This window comes from Thermobia domestica, chromosome 16 (assembly GCF_964235325.1).
Source record: "Thermobia domestica chromosome 16, izTheDome1.hap1.1, whole genome shotgun sequence".
Taxonomy (NCBI): Eukaryota; Metazoa; Arthropoda; class Insecta; order Zygentoma; family Lepismatidae; genus Thermobia; species Thermobia domestica.
The window spans coordinates 107,976,710-107,993,440 of record NC_137469.1 but is presented as its reverse complement, the minus strand read 5'-3'; the positions used below and the strand labels follow the sequence as shown (position 1 = coordinate 107,993,440).

At 33.5% G+C, this 16,731-nt stretch overlaps 1 protein-coding gene across 1 annotated transcript in view; it reads right to left on the bottom strand.

Annotated features, from left to right (window-relative positions):
- The window catches only part of LOC145673315 (sodium channel protein Nach-like), a 195,985-nt gene that overhangs the window by 57,593 nt on the left and 121,661 nt on the right, over positions 1-16,731 (bottom strand). The window contains exons 6-9 of the mRNA XM_081742910.1: positions 13,658-13,775; positions 11,958-12,237; positions 8,612-8,662; positions 3,188-3,317 (exon numbers count right to left, since the gene is read on the bottom strand). Of these exons, the coding sequence (XP_081599036.1) occupies positions 3,188-3,317; positions 8,612-8,662; positions 11,958-12,237; positions 13,658-13,775 (579 nt within the window). The remainder of the gene's footprint in view (positions 1-3,187; positions 3,318-8,611; positions 8,663-11,957; positions 12,238-13,657; positions 13,776-16,731) is intronic.

The window sequence follows — 16,731 nt, the reverse complement described above, 5'->3', positions numbered from 1 at the left end:
GCTAGATCTGGCAACGCTGTTCCCCACAATAAGCGTGTCGTGCAAGTAACCAATCACACGTCAGGTACTAGCTTTTACCTATTGCTTCCTTCTCACAGCTCAGAACATTGGTAACTATGGATAGACGTACAGCAGTAATTACTTTATGGGAGTTGGAAGGTTATTCTGCAACTGCAGCTAGCAGGCGAGTAGGTGTCCCGGCCTCTACAGGAAGGCGATGGATTCGGAAATATGGTGCTACAGGTCAGACTGATAATTTACGATCTCCTGGTCGTCCGCATGTGTCAACCGAAGCCCAAGATGCGAGATTAGTAAACGAAGCCCGGTTAGACCCACTAAGGACGTCTAGACAGCTAAGGGAAGTTTCTCTCTTTCCTGGTAGTAAGCATACAGCTCTGCGAAGGCTTCGTCATGCTGGGTTACGTGGCCGTGTTGCTGCCGTGAAGGAAAAACTCTCAGGCGACCACAAAATTTACCGTCTCGCGTTTGCACAGGCGAATGTGGGTCTCAATTGGGAAAACGTAGTTTTCTCAGATGAATCCATATTCACAACATCAAAGGAGGGACGCCGTTTTGTGTATCGTCCGAGAGGCACCCGATATGACCATGGATATGTGGCTGCTTGCAATCGCAGTGGCCATGTATCTATTTTATGTTGGGGTTGGATTTCCAGTCGCGGAGCAGGACAGCTTCATAGAATTGAAGGACATCTGGACAATGCTCAGTACTTAGACATTATCAGTAATATCATGGTGCTATCTGTACGAGTATTTCAGCCTGATGGTGTAATTCAGTTCCAGCAATACCAGTCGCCAATACATACTTCCCGTGTGATTCAGAAATGGTTCGCAGGGCATCCTGAGATTGATTTAATCGACTGGCCGCTCGTGGAGCAGACCTCAATCTCATGGAAAGTATGTGGGCAGAAGTGAAGCGTACTCTAAGGGAAAGTTGGCCTGAGGCAGATCCACCAAGAACTCAGGATGACCTGTGGCATCTTGTTTCCGAAGCATGGCTGGAGGTAGGGGAAGGAGATAGATTTGTCACCCATGTAATAGATTCCATGCCCAGAAGAATGGAGCGTGTAATAAATTCAGAAGGGTCTTGGACACAATATTAATGTCCCAGCCTTAACTCCCGAAAACAGCCCTTTTCAGGGCTACCTAAACGCTTCTGAAAATATTTCTAGAAGTAAACCACTCCTTGTATCCGATTTCTGTGCAATCCTACCAACAAAAGAATGATAATTAGCTGTAGGCTTTGAACTCAAGACCTCTTTATTGGCAAGTCCGTACTCTACCAGTGAGCTAACATGAACACGCAAACCCAATCTGAAGAAACACGATTTTCAATTTCTGGTATTCGATGACAATGATCCTCATATACTTGGCAAATGTTGTATTCAACTTGGGATATTCCGCAACACACATACACACACACATAAACAAAGCGAAAGAGAGAGAGAGAGAGAGAGAGAGAGAGAGAGAGAGATGAATATACAAAAGCATATTCAACGTATTCGAATGAGACTCTAAGTAACGACATTCCGTTCTAAAGAGAATTTGTGTTTCTTCCCGTGACGTTAAGGGGATCGGGAAAAGTTATGTATCTTGAAGCAGGATACGACTTTGGATACTCTGTTTATACACTTTCTATATCCGTAGGAATATATTGTATTTCACGAATGTAAATGACATGCTGTAATGAGAATATTGAGAAGTTACATCTGTATGACAAATAGATGCAAATAAATACACTACATAACTTATTTATTGCTATTAAATGATTTTCCTAACTTGTATTTACATCCTCATATATAATACCGTCCTACTGTGAAAATTATCTCAGATGTTATATTTTAAACATAATAATTACTATGTTCTGCAATGATTATGTTATATATACACAACTTATGTATTCTAATGTAATTATTTTATATAATTTTTCATGCATTGCGGAAAATATAATTTAAAAAAAGGATTAGCCTACACGGGATTCGAACCCTCAACCCTATGATTTGAAATCCGACAGCTTACCAATGAGCTAACACAACCTTCTAGCGAGGTATAACGGATCTCAAGATAATTATGACATTCATATCCATTACAAACGCTGTTTCTGTTCTACTTTGACTTTTATTTTAGTACTCAGGCGATAATTATGTTCTATTTCTTAACTTTGAGCATTCTTTTACATATGGAAAGATTCCTTAACGTATTTAAATGTTCCATTACGTATGGAGAGCTAAATGACAAACAAGCATGTGCTAACATTAAAAAAAAAGGTTTCGAAATATTGTATCATTAAGTATTTCAATCAATGTTGCTTTTTTAAACACTTGGTAACAAGTCTTATTATATTTAAAAGAAGAAAAACACATCTGCAAACTTTTTCCCGATTGCAAAGGCTGGCTTGGAGGTTCGAACCTGGCTTACTTTTTCCCGAAGATACCCGAAGCTGGACTTAGAAAATTTTTGCCTCAAAATACCAATAAAGAATGCGCTCAACCTTTTTGAGACAAGGTGTACCTATATATTCAATGTATATATTTTGTATATTCTCTTGACGTTGTCTATTGCAACAAATGTTGTTTAACGACAATAAAAATATTCTATTCTATTCTATTCTATTCTAACCCTGCCTTTCTTTTATGATGTGCACTTTTTTTTAGATCAAATCCCTATTTAGTGAAAACCCTGCCTTTCTTTTATGATGTGCACTTTTTTTTTTAGATCAAACCCCTATTTAGTGAAAACCCTGCCTTTCTTTTATGATGTGCACTTTTTTTTTAGATCAAATCCCTATTTAGTGAAAACCCTGCCTTTCTTTTATGATGTGCGCTTTTTTTTAGATCAAATCCCTATTTAGTGAAAACCCTGCCTTTCTTTTATGATGTGCGCTTTTTTTTTTTTTTTTTTTTTTTTTAGATCAAACCCCTATTTAGTGAAAACCCTGCCTTTCTTTTATGATGTACACTTCTTTTAGATTAAACCCCTATTTAGTGAAACCCCTCATTTAAGGGGAAAAATCTCCAAGTAATTCGTTAATTCTGGGTTTACTATAATTCGATAAAGTGAATACTCAATCCTCACTGTATCCTAGGATATTCTTTCCGTCACTGTTATATTATTTCTCTACCACTGCTGTTGATTTACTTATTAAATTGACCGTAATCTAACTTACTTACGTTTGAATGTAAGTTGTTTCAACACTGTAGTGAGTTTCATTACACGAAGCAAAGCAGGTACAATTCAGAGCCTCTTCATCTGGGTCAAACCCATCAGTACCCTTTGGAGGTTTGTTATTTCTTGTAGGGGCTGAAAGATAAAAAGATAAGTAAATAACAGAAGGGAGGCACATATTAAAAAAAAAGTTGTAAAGAACTCGCCTGTTTTATTTTTGTTTAGTTGTGTCTAACATTTATTCATGATCAAATTCAAAACGGGCTTAGTATTTTAGTAGCACATCTACTTAAGAAGTAGTTCTCTGTCTTGAAATTTAGTAACTTAAGTGCTATGTACTGTAAACATGGAATTTGTATGCATTTATAGGGATAAACTTATATTACGATTTTGATAACTTTAATTTACTGTAAATAAGATACTTTGTATATCCACCTATGATAATACATAATTTACTAACTTCAAGTTACTATTAAAAGTACCGGTAATTTTATATCCAGCTACAGGAATAATTATTTTTGTCTTAATATTAAATTAACGAATTTAGTCTAAATTCAAATTTTGTGTCGACCTGCAGAAATACGTTTCTTTGTCTTATAACTTATTAAATTAAACTTATTTACAGTACTTTGTGTCGATCTTCAACCCTAGGCACTTTACTACCTTAAGTTTGGTATAAAAGCAAATTTTATATCATCTGTAGAAATAAGTTTATCTGTTTTACAATTTAGTAACTTGTATGTAATATATGAACAGATGCTGTATCCAGTTACAGAAATAGATTTATTTGGTTTACAATTTACTAATTTCAATTTAATATAAACAAAAATTTTGTATCATCCTTCAAGTATATATTTCTTTGTAAAATAATTTATAAAATTCAGTTTAATGTAAAAACGTGTTCTGTATCTATTGCAGAAATGTGCTTCTCTCTCTCTGCGAACCTGGTAAACTGTTCCCTTCGTATCCACTGGGAGGAATAGATAATTTAATAACTTAATTTTGCTACATACATATATATATATATATATATATATATATATATATATATATAAAGTTTGCATCCACTTGTAGAAACAGGTTTCTTTGTCTTAGAACTTACACAGTATTTAGTATAAAAAAGACTATAGTATAAAAACATATTTAGTGTAATCCCTATCTGCACTAACATCTTTTTTTGTGTGAGAGTGTACTATCCAAAACTTAATACTGAAGCAGGCTTCGTATCTACTTCTTGTAATATGTTCTTCTCTCTTAGAACTTGCAAGTTTAATATGAAAAGATGTTTCTTAGCCATTTTTATGGGAAAAATTTGTATTACATTGACTAATTTCAATACTTATTATAAACAAGTTTTTGTATCCCTTATAGAAATATGTTTCTATGTCTTATGGTCATTATAAAAATATATTTTTCATTCACTTACAGGAAAGATTTCTTTGCTTCTCAATTCACTATCTTAAATTTATTATAAACTGCATTTTGCATCATCTACGGAGAGGGTTTCTTTGTACTATGGATCTAACTTAGTCATTTAATTTCATGTAAAAAAAAAAAAAAAAAAATGTAAACGCCTGCTTAAATTAGTTTCTCTGTCTTACATTTACAAACTCAGTTTAATGTAAAATAGATTTTGTATCCATCTGCAGGAATAGATTTTTTATTTTAATTTACTAACAATTTTTATAACAGCAAATCGTGTAAGTACTTACAAACTCTTTAATTGTAATTATCTTAAATTTAGTAACTTATTTACTAAATATATTTCGTATAAAAGATATATTTTGTATCCATCAACAGGACAGTTTTTTTCTACCCCCCCCCCCCCAAAAAAAAAGAAAAGAAAACTAGTTATCTCGCATAGTTCACTTTTCATAGCCAAGATTACAGCTCTACCCTTAACAGTGAAAGAGGGTACAACTTGCTAATGGTAAAATGTAGAGAGTGGGTAAACTGTATATCAGGTTAGAAATATCCCTTTTGTTTTAAAAGAGACATATGAATTGAAAGATAGTGGACATTGATCGACAATAGATAAGAAGAATCATAAGCTAACTAGTGTAATCAGCGCGACAGTCATCTTGATATCAGCCGTTTTGAATCTGAAATCGAAACAGGAAGGGAATCTTGTGATATATCAAGATTTTTTGAAACATAAAGAGGATTTTGTGATATACCATTTTGTGTTGAAATTTTACCGAAAATACTAATAATAAATAGGGGTGGAAAGTGATTGACATGAAAAAATGTACAAACCATATTCTGTTGTGGGTTGACTTTTGCAAACTTGAATGTAAATTTTGCGTTGCATTGATGAATACTTGAATGTGATGAGACAGGCAGATGTTAAACACTTCATAAATTATAAACCAAATTAACATCTATTGACTATTGGGAGTATGTTCCTCGTTTCCGCCGTTTTAAATTATGTTCTCCTCCATAAGGGGCAAGAGCAGTCAGCAAAGTGTCGCAGGCTACTGAAAAATCGTACTGTGCGTTCTTATCTGAAATCAAAGCCAGGATTACCCACTAAAAACATGTAATACTAGAGCAACGACAGGAGATGTAGATATTCAGGACATTTGAAAGGATAGCGCGAGGGAAAATTGTGAGGAATCTGTGATCTACAGTAGCGTACACAGAATTTCAAGTTCCCAAATTATTTTAGGTGGTTTTATACATATCTTTATTAATTTTTATTTTTGTATAATACATTAATAAAGGGGAGAGAGTTAAAAGCCTTGCTCTCCATTGCGTACATCACTAGGCACTTTTTTTTTTTTTTTTTTTTTTTTTTTTTTGTAAGAACGCGAATAAGTGTGATATTAATTCAGCAATTTTTTCAGAGCCTTGATTAAGCTAATGTTTACATTTATAACAATTACCAACATATGAAACGTAGATGTAATTTGGAAACTTTTCTTCTTTTTAAATCTTCAAAATGACTTTTATGATAATCAGAGAACATATTAGATTAAAACCAGGGCCATTGGAAAGTAATTCTCTGAAGCAAGCTGTTCTTTTAACCTCTTTGCCCTTTCTTCTCGAATTCCTGAGAAAATATGAAATCAGAAGCTTAAAAAATATACTTGTATGTTTTTGTTTTTAACATTAACCAGAAATTTAAATAACGTGACACTCATATGTAATATTATTATGAAATATCTAATTTTGGCGTTACTATAGATCTAAACTCCTTTAGTAGCCTCATTCTCGATTCACTCGGGACTTCACCGACCCAATACCGGATGAACAGTCATTAGCTTAACTTTATTGATATTCTGACGCAAGTGCACTCCAGATTAGTATATGATTCGGTCTCTTCTACAACAATACAGGACTTAAAGCATTATTCGAAGTGATGGTCAGATGATGATAACCATACCCATCGGTAGTGCTTCCTACATGTAGTTCCCAATAGATACTCCACTTCCATTTAATAAATTTTAACATCAGAATAGACCTGTTCTAATTTTTACTTAATCGCCTTCCTCATCAATTTCAAATATGTTTAATCACATTTTAATTATGACCAAACGGACAAAAGCAACGCTCTGGTAAAATGTCGGTAAATTTTTAAAAGATCAGAACTTCCTTTCTACAGATCTGTACTTGAAATTTTCAATCTTGATTCAAGATAGTTGTTTTTGACATAGCAACTATGGTCACTGTACCTACCAATCAATATACAGTAATTTTTATCTACTATCGATCAATGTTAATTAACTCTTCTCCTCTTTAAGAGGAAGAAGAAAAAACTAATAGACAAGGTATGGAATCGAAAACGTCAGGGATGACTATTCTAAATCTGAATTCTGGTTTTCCAAAGCGTTTTTCGGTTACATTAAGTTCTCGAAAATAGATTTTAATGACTCCTTTGAGAGACTGATAATCACATAAAATAGTCTGTTAAATCAAGATTCGGATTCAGAATCTGAAGACATTTTTCTGTAGATATTTTCTGAGTCTCTAAAAGAGTCTGTAGGTATTTTCGTTCTCTAGATTCACTTTGTTACAAACACAACGTAAAAAACGAATATAAAAGCGTTTTTTTTCTTCACAGAGTTGTTAAGAAAAAGCGAGAGAACCTAAAAATATCGACATTGCCAGACTATGTAGCAGGTGAAATGACCGCTAAGAAGGGACGCAAAGTTAATCCACTGATCTGAAAGTGATCTGATAAGTTATCATTGGAATTGATTCTTAAGCTCGTTCAGTTATTATGTCTAGCTACAGGGCATCCAATATAAGCAGGAGCGATTTTTCAAATTTATAACTTGAGGGTCTTTCCACAATTAAACCCAGGAGGGCAAGGTGGCTCAGTGGTAGTATGCTTACCTCCGGTGCGTGGGGACTCTGGTTCGATCTCGAGCCAAGTAAGTTTGTGGTGGACAACAACGTATCTGGGGTTTTCTCAGGGTATTCCCGTTTCCACTTATATTCTCATTCCACTAATTTTTCCATTATCATTCACTTGCCTTAATCATCGTCTTCCTTAGCCTAAAGGACATAATTATGGAACGTTAAACTGAAAGATTTAATTTCAGTATTAAACCCAGATGTTTTCAAGAGTTTGGTTTAGGACTAAATTCCACACAGTGTATAAAGTCATTGGGAAGATTCATTAAGATATTAATTGAACTGGTACTTAGAAGAATACGTTGATTTAATCCTCGAATCTCCCAATTAACCTTCAAATATAGAACTACGTGCAGGAATTCTTACTTTCAGCATAAGATATTTACTAACTCTTTAACTTTAAACAAATGTATTTTCATGCTAAACATCTTGCTCTAATGACAACTATTCTGTAAAATTGTACTTGATTGCACGCGAAAGGAGTCTTTTAATACGAATCTCTAAGGAAAGCATCCGTTCAAGAAGAAATTAACACTAATAGTTCTGAATAATTATCATGTTGTCACGTCTCTTTCTCTCTTTCTGCCTGGTCAAAATTATTTTAATTACAGTTAGATAGCTTGTGATGTCTAATTGAAGGAGAGAAACCTTTTATTCTGTTCTTCATACATCTATCAAGTCTAGAAGTCTGTCTTACTTGCTAAATGGGAAGTGTCAAGGGAAAAACTTTGTCTTAAAAAATATTTCTCTTTTACAGCATTAGCTGATTTAAAGAAAACACAAAACTCAGCTTTCAGGTTCCTCTCGACGATTGCACTGTTGGAAGGTTAGTAGTTCCATCACTAGTATTTTATCTTTTCTCTCTTCTTCTTTTTTTCTGTATGATCTGACGACGAGCTGTTGACAATCGAAAGCTTCAGAGTTTAGTGATTTAAAAATATTAACTATAAACAACTGTGTTAAGAAGCTGTTTATAAGAGAAGGAAAATTAGTCTTAACTTAAAGCAATATTAATTAGATTATGATTAATTAAACAAACTTCAGTAAATATAACAGATAAATGGACCTACCGTTACTTTCATACAGACAAAAGAAATCTTGTGGGCCACACACTCGATGACCTGAAATTAACAATTATGCAGCTTATTAACAATACAATCGTTACAGATGTTATTTTCTTGAGCTCAATAAATTGACTCTTAACCTAATATTTAAAACTACATTTGGAAACTATACCACAGTGTGTTGTTAAAGTCTGTCGATCAGAAAAATTTATTTTGATTTTTTTAAAATCAATTATCGACAACTTGTGAATTTATAATTTACATTTTTATGCACTTTGTGGTATATTTTGCGTATATCAAGATTTATATCCATTCTTTATTCTTCATATAAAGTAGAGCAGTAATTATAAATGAAGATTTCTTGAAAAAAATACCGTGGTGTAGTGGATAAACTCGTAGGTTTTCTTGGGGTTCCCTTCCCCTTTCCTCCATTTCATTCATTATCATCATCACTGTTTCCCTTGGCCTTAGTGCATAGACGTGGGACGTTGGACTCAAAAAGCAAAACTCATGAAGGAAACCGATCATAGTTACAAAACGTAAATTTTCCATTGAAAAAAGAATTTTGTAAATTTAATTCACTCCTTACGAGTCACAATATAATATGGTTGGGGCTCTTTTTATACCACAACCTACTTCGTTTATGAAATATAATTTTTGTTGTCAATATACAATACACTTTGTTTCAAAAGGGTACAACAGATTTCAAGAGTTTGTTTTATCCAAACTGATAAGGCAGAAACACATTCCGCATATCAGAGGAACACATACCGCATACAGGTAAGTCCAAAGTTTTAAAATCATCTCCATCATCAACTACTAGCGATAACACTACAAGAGAAGCCATGCTTTGTCCTACAATGTTCTAAGTGTTAGTCCATTGTTGAAGTACAATAAGCCTTCTGCCGACAGTTCAACAAACAGCCTCGTCTTTATAAGCAAAATTACTAGTGATGTAAAAAGAAAATCGTAGAAGGATATATATGCAAGCATATCCACTGAACTTACATGCGCATCAGAAAATTAGTGTTTTATGTCATTTCTGTAAGTAAAGTGTATGAATTTTTCTGTTTTGCGAAGAAAACTGTAAACAGATTGTCATATGTGGATGTGCTAGAAAATTGGTTATTCCGCCATCTTCAAGAAACTTCGAGAATGATTTCATTTTACTCCTCCTCACCTCCACTTGGAGGTCCATGAACGACACAATCCTAGGATGATGGATTAGAAGAAGTGGATAACAAGATCACGTTCATCATCTATGGCCTTCCAGGTCTCCAGACCTAACATATTTAGACGATATATTTTATCTATGGAGGATTAAAGAAAGAGTGCGTGTTCCACTTATGCCTTCTAACCTTCAAGATCTGCAAAATCGAATTGTGGGAGCCGTGAACTCAGTAACTAGGAATCAGTTAACTCGTCGTTTGTAGCATCAAGTGAACTAACTACTGTTTTCATGTTTGCCATCCTATAAGGAATACTTATGTTGAGTTAATACAATCTAACGGACCATAGACCAAGCTTCGGACTTTCTCGTATCCAGTGATGTGCAGAATGAGTTTCTCCTTTAAAGAGTTTGTATATATATATATATATATATATATATATATATATATATATATATATATATATTAAAGGAAATCTGCTCTTTTTTCTTGAAATACCCGATATAAATATGGGCTTAAATGAGCTATGATTGTTTTCCTATCCGAGACTTCAGCAGGTACTTACTCAGGAATTTATTTCAGGAGGGGACCAAATTCAATATAAAAATAAATTAACTTAAAATTTGTAAAATCACCCCTAAAATTATACTACATTTATAGAAAAGTCGGGATTTCGGTGTGTGGAAGGTCCGGGTCCCAGGACCCACCCACTACGTACGTCCCTGCTCTACACAAATACCAAACTTTAATCAGCAATTATTCACACACAGGAACTGCAAGGAAGAATAAATGAGGAGCTTATTTTCAACAGGAATTATTTCTATTTCCAGTCTTTCGCTAAACTAACCTTTAACGATTTCTGAACTAATGGGATGAACTCGGTCGGATTACGCGATAGAGCTTATGCAAACGGAGGGCTTTTGTAGAAATCACAATGTAAAGCTTAGTCATGCCTGTAAAAAAGGAATATATCCACTTTGTTCATTCACTTCTACTGTAAAATTAGCAATTGCAGAACATTTCATCCTACAGATTGAGAAGCCATTAAAGGAAAACTAAAATAAATAAATTAATCAATAAAAAATAAATAATAAAATAAAAATAAACTAAGTGATTAAATAAAAATATTTTAAATAATTTAAAAATCACTTTTTAGAATAAGCTCTTTCAGAGGTTACAATTTTATTAATATATTTCACCATTCACTTGTTTCTTTCAGTCAACATCCACCATAAAAGGAAGTTTAGTGGAATTCTATTGAATGTAGAAATAGACTTAAAATAATTCCTAGTATTACATGCCGAAGATTAAAATTGTTTTCAAACGTTTTGTTGAGTTAATCATAGTTATGAGAGTGACATTGCATCTGCATTTAATAGTAATGTGAAAAAAAAAATATTAGGTTCACTTGTTAGAAAATTAGAATCGCAGTCCTAATTAATAGGTTGTATATGGATTTCCATTACAAAGCTACTACCACATACTGACAGAAGGAAAAGCGAAGAGCCAGCAGTGGTTTCTTTATTCTCGAATTGTAGAAAATATAACATTCACACTTTTAAACAGACTAAGAAAATGTTCGAGAATGGAGTTGTTTTTTAATAGTATTTTTTGGTAGATTCTGTTGAAGTAGCTTTCATTTTTCTTTGAGTTTTATTGCCCAAAACTTCCAAGAACATTATATTCAAGGAAGATCGGCTATATCTGTATATCGCTCGTCTTAGATTTGGAACTAATTTAATTAAAAAGAAATAAATCTTATCAAAGTTAAAAACTTTTTATTAATAACTTCGTGTTGCAGTTTCAGCAAAGTATCATTACCTACATGATGAAGGCATTGATAGTTGCCGAAACTGTAGCACAAAAGTTCTTAATATAAGTTAAGTTTTGTTTTGATCAGAGTTTTATTTTTTTACTTAGGATTGCTACTGTACTGGGAACTATAAGAACTAAGCAAAGTTCTTGTGTAATGATTTCAAAGTAGAAACTTCGATTACTTGGGTTAATTCTTGTCAGCTCTCACCTTCCGCGTTCATTTTTCATTATCTTGTCACTGTTTATACATTTACTTTTATAAACTGTTCTTGTGATTAATTATACTAACGTCTCCAAATGCTACATACTTCTGTACTTTTTTTTTCAGTTTTCATACTACATTGAACACTACGGGATAGCCAACTTACCTTGGTCAGGAAAAAAATACGGAATGCAGTTACATTTGTCTGCTAAGAACATCATTCTACATTCCATATAGCAGCTGTTACGCGTGTATACAGAATAAGTAGAAAGTTTAGCTTCGTCATCAAAGAAACATCGCCGTTTCCCTACATTTACACTTCTCACTTCGTCAGTGCTGTACGTGCGAGATGGCGACACTTGAGCCATCATCACTCTTCGAGTTCCTTCTGGAATGAAGAGACCTTTAGCCACGTCTGGGAATGAATCTGGATGATGGATATGGACCTGGAAATCATTAATGAGGGATTGTTAAAACAAGTTGCTAAATTATTCCGTTCTCTAATAAGAATAAGTATATACAGTTGTTAATTTTAGTAAAAATAGAACATTTATATTTAATGACAGATAATACAGGGTGTCACAAAAAGGACTTTAAATAAATAATAATAAGGATAAATGAATAAATCAATATAAGTTTTCAAAATTGTAAAGTCCGTTTTGATATACCCTGTATTAATGTTATTTAAGATTCAGCTCAGCTTTTGCATAAAAAGAAAAAAGAATTTATTCGAAGAAGATAATATTAAGATTTGTGTAAGATGTAACTCAGTTTTCGTTATAATAAAACTATTTTTCAAGAACAACTCTCGGATTTTAAGATTATTGCTACAGATTTATGAAAATAGCTAGATATTCTACATACGAGGTTTATCTATGATTATTCCTAAGTTTACTATTGTCTACTTTTCATAACAGTGTGCTATTTATTCTTATACAATATTATTATTGTTGAGGTAATCCAATATCTACTTCAATTTACAACACGATTTTTTTCTTTTACTTAATTTCAGAAGATCTTTCCTTACCATAAAACAACAGATTTCAACTTGTAATTTATTTAATTTATATTAAGCTACTTAACAGTATATTTTTTTGAGGGGGAAGGGATTTTTCAATGAGAGAAAAAAAATATCATTTACATGCAGAATTAACGAAATCTAGATTTTAAGCGTGTTGCAGGGGTTCTGAACATATAATCGGTTAGATATATTATCCTATTATGATTTTTATAGTACTTTTTCTCAATGTTAAGACCCATTATTAATACTGCAGTTCATAATCGCTACCTTTTCATTAAGAAAAAGACTGGACTGCCTATAGCTGAGCCATTCTAGATAAATAAGGTTTGAATATATATACTTTTTCTCAATAGCATTTCTGCATGGTGCCAAAATATTAGCCCTGCCTTGTCTTTAATTCGCATGCTTATGTTGTAGTTAATGTTCTAGGAAGGGAACAATAAGACCACAAGAAAGTATTTATAGGACTTCTATTGCATTGTTATATATTCAGATCTTGACCACTGCACTACCAGAAAGAAATTACTGTGAATGATATGTTTTACTTTGAATTTCTTTAAAAAGTGAAGTGTTATATTCTAAACTAATGAATTTGTTTTATTGACGATTTAAAACAATATATACTACAATACCTTCATATTGATAGATGTAAGTGGTCTCAACTTTTTAATCCAAAATATTATATTTTTAGATTTTTTTGGTTAATAAAGTGAATAGTAAATATTCATTTTGCCTTATTTCAATAAAAAACGTGGATGATAATTACGTTATATTTAGTTAACTTTACTAAATTATATGTTATCTCTTGTTCTGCTTAATATTACGATTTTCATTTTGTTACTTACGTTAACGCCTTTCAGTCTGTTGTCTCCAGGCATATACTCAGATGATTGATTGTTGAAAAATACTTCTAAACCAGTTGTTGCACCAGCTGCATTGTTTTTCTTAAGATTAAGACCACCACTGAAATTTAACAATTGAATTTAATAAACTAATATAATGATTGTTAGAAAGAAATAATATGTAAATCATAAGATGTTGAGACGAGTAAATTAAGGTGGATCACTAGGTGTTCCCAGTGCCATGCTAAAACGCTGCTTGAATAGTGTGGCGTTGCCAGATAGTGTCGAGTGTTTACGGATACCAGATAATAAAGGGAGTAATCATGGAATTATTCTTGGATACTTACTAGAGAAATTAGTTTTCTACCCTTACCGCAATCTCGCTTCTCGAACTGCAACGCTAAAGTCCAGGAATTTTATTATTGTGACTACTACAGTAAACGTACAAATTTGGCAACGACGCACTATGGCGTTCTGCGCAAGTTTCGTCTCAAAATCTATTTTCTTAAATGTAAATTAATATTTAAATAAAATATGAAACATAACACGAAAAACGGACAAACAATATATATATTTCATGAGAAGATCGTTACTCTAAAATACTTTACACATACAAATACACATTTCATAAAATGGAGCGCTTCTAGTAAGATCTAACAGCAAGTGCCATCTTGTGTGCTGATTGTAAAGCGAATCAAATATTTTCTTTTATTTATTACATTTTTCGATATCAGGAGACAACCAAATGAATCAGTGTCTTGTGCTGTAGCTGAAACATCACTCTATCTTATAGTACAATATTTATAATATGCAATGTTTCATTGCGCAGTAGTTAAGGCAATGAGCTAAAATATGTACTGACTTCCAGGTGGTGATCCACCTTAACACAATTTATGTAAATGAAAGTTAAAGGTACGTAGATGACTGAATATATACACAGCACAAGCAGTATACTTAGCTTTCAAGCCTCTCATAGTTCGTCGATGGAGTGTAGATAGGGGAGGAGAAAGAACCATTAAAAAGCAATAAATAAATAAATAAATAAATAAATAAATAAAAGGTGGTGTCACTGTCATCCACTTCGAATGTTATCATATATAGAAAATATTGACGGAATTCATGTGACAAAAATGTATATCTTTTCTAAGCTTTGTGGACAAGCTGTCCGAAACTTAAAAGCTAAGTGTTATCATTCACTGGAATCTACAATGTGTTTGTTGGTTATTTACATGAGTTCAATATATTCAATATTGTGATTAAAATGTTGCAGATGCTTAGAAAGACCAAACATTGCAACATTTACTTGCTTTGGTTCTCTAATGTGTTTCTTGATTCTTTTACCTATGTTTCTTTTCCTTATCCAAATATCAGAGTAAAAGGACAAAAGTAAACGACAAAATCTGTCATTAATTTTAAATGAATTTTTATTCATTTATTCTTGTCCTGTATTTTACATTCTCATATGAATCAATAAGTTTGATCTACGAAATATATATATATATATATATATATATATATATATATATATATATATATATTATAATTGGTAAAACAGCTCACTTTTAATTTATAGGGGCCGCGGTGGCTCAGTGGTAGAGCGTCCACCTCTGGTGCTTGGGGTCCCGTGATCGATCTCCGCCCCCGCCAAGTGAACTTTGTGGTGGACAAACACCGTGTGCGTGGGTTTTCTCGGTTTTCTCCCGTTTCCTCCCACTTTCTTCATTCCACCATTTCATTCATTACTTATCATCACCGTCTCCTTTAGCCTAACCGGCATAAGCGTGGGACGTAAAACTCAAACATTTCATTTCATTTTAATTTATATTTCTTTGCAATATTAAAATAATTTAATATTTGCAATATTAAATAACTTAATCGAAAGTAGTGGGAATAAGAGGAAAGATATCCATTTTTGTGCCAAATATTTCTTATTATTATTGTTAGTATTAATGGTTGTGTATAATACAAGGGTAAGTCATAAGTTTTTCAATATTCTGATATAGAATTGTATTAATTAACAGATTAACATTCAAAGCATAGCCCCTCGTGTTAGACTGTCCGCTGCCACCTTCTTGTCAGTTCCTCGATTCCACGTCGATACCAGTCAACCAATGCTGTTTCCACCTCCTGCTATCTGGTGAAGCAGAGTGATTTATAGGAAGTGCATCATGGACCGAAACAGATAGTAATCGGAAGGGGTAAGGTGAGGAGTATATGCCGGGTGTGGTATCAGTTCAATGCTATAGAGTTCCTGAAATGTTTGTTGTTATTTTCGAGCCGAGTGTAGTTTTGCGTTATTCTTTTGCCAGACGCTCTTTCGGTTTACAAATGCAGGATATTTTTGACGTGGTATAGCATACATCCCATCCGCTACAAATGTTAGAAATAAAGGTCGGCGTTGATGGTACAACTGTTAGGAACGAACTCAAAGTGAATTACCTCCTCGTAGTTCCACACAGTATGACTTTATGCTCTAAACGGCTTTCGTTGACGACAGGTTCTGGAAGTTATCGTTTGCTTAACCAGTGTTTTTGCACTTTCAGATTTCGGAAAGACATGTACTTTTCTTCGTATGTGACAATCCATTTCAGGAAATGCACATCACACCGATATTGCAGCAATTATCGCCACACATTCACTTTCCTTTGGGCCTGAGTAGGGGTCAACTCATGTGGCACAATACGGTAGCTCCTGATGGTTTTCCCGAGTTCGTGAAGATGACTACAGTGCACTGGAACATGCCGTGTTTGTTTGACAATCGCTGTATGCTGGTGGATGGATTTTCCTCAATGACGTGTCGTTTGGGCTCAGGATCTGTTACCTTGAGGTGGCCGGACTTTGAGTGATCTTCGACACTTTCACAACTTGAAGAAAATTTCTGGAACTAACGAGTTGCTGTGCTGTTTTTCACTGCACTTTCTCCTATCGCATGAGAAATATTTTGGATTGCTGCTGCAGTATTATGCTTGAGTTTGGAGTCGTATAGGTAACAGTTGACATATCGGACGTTGTTCAGTACTCATAATTACTGTCATGAAAATCTGACTGAAGATACTAACAGAGTGACTGATACCGGC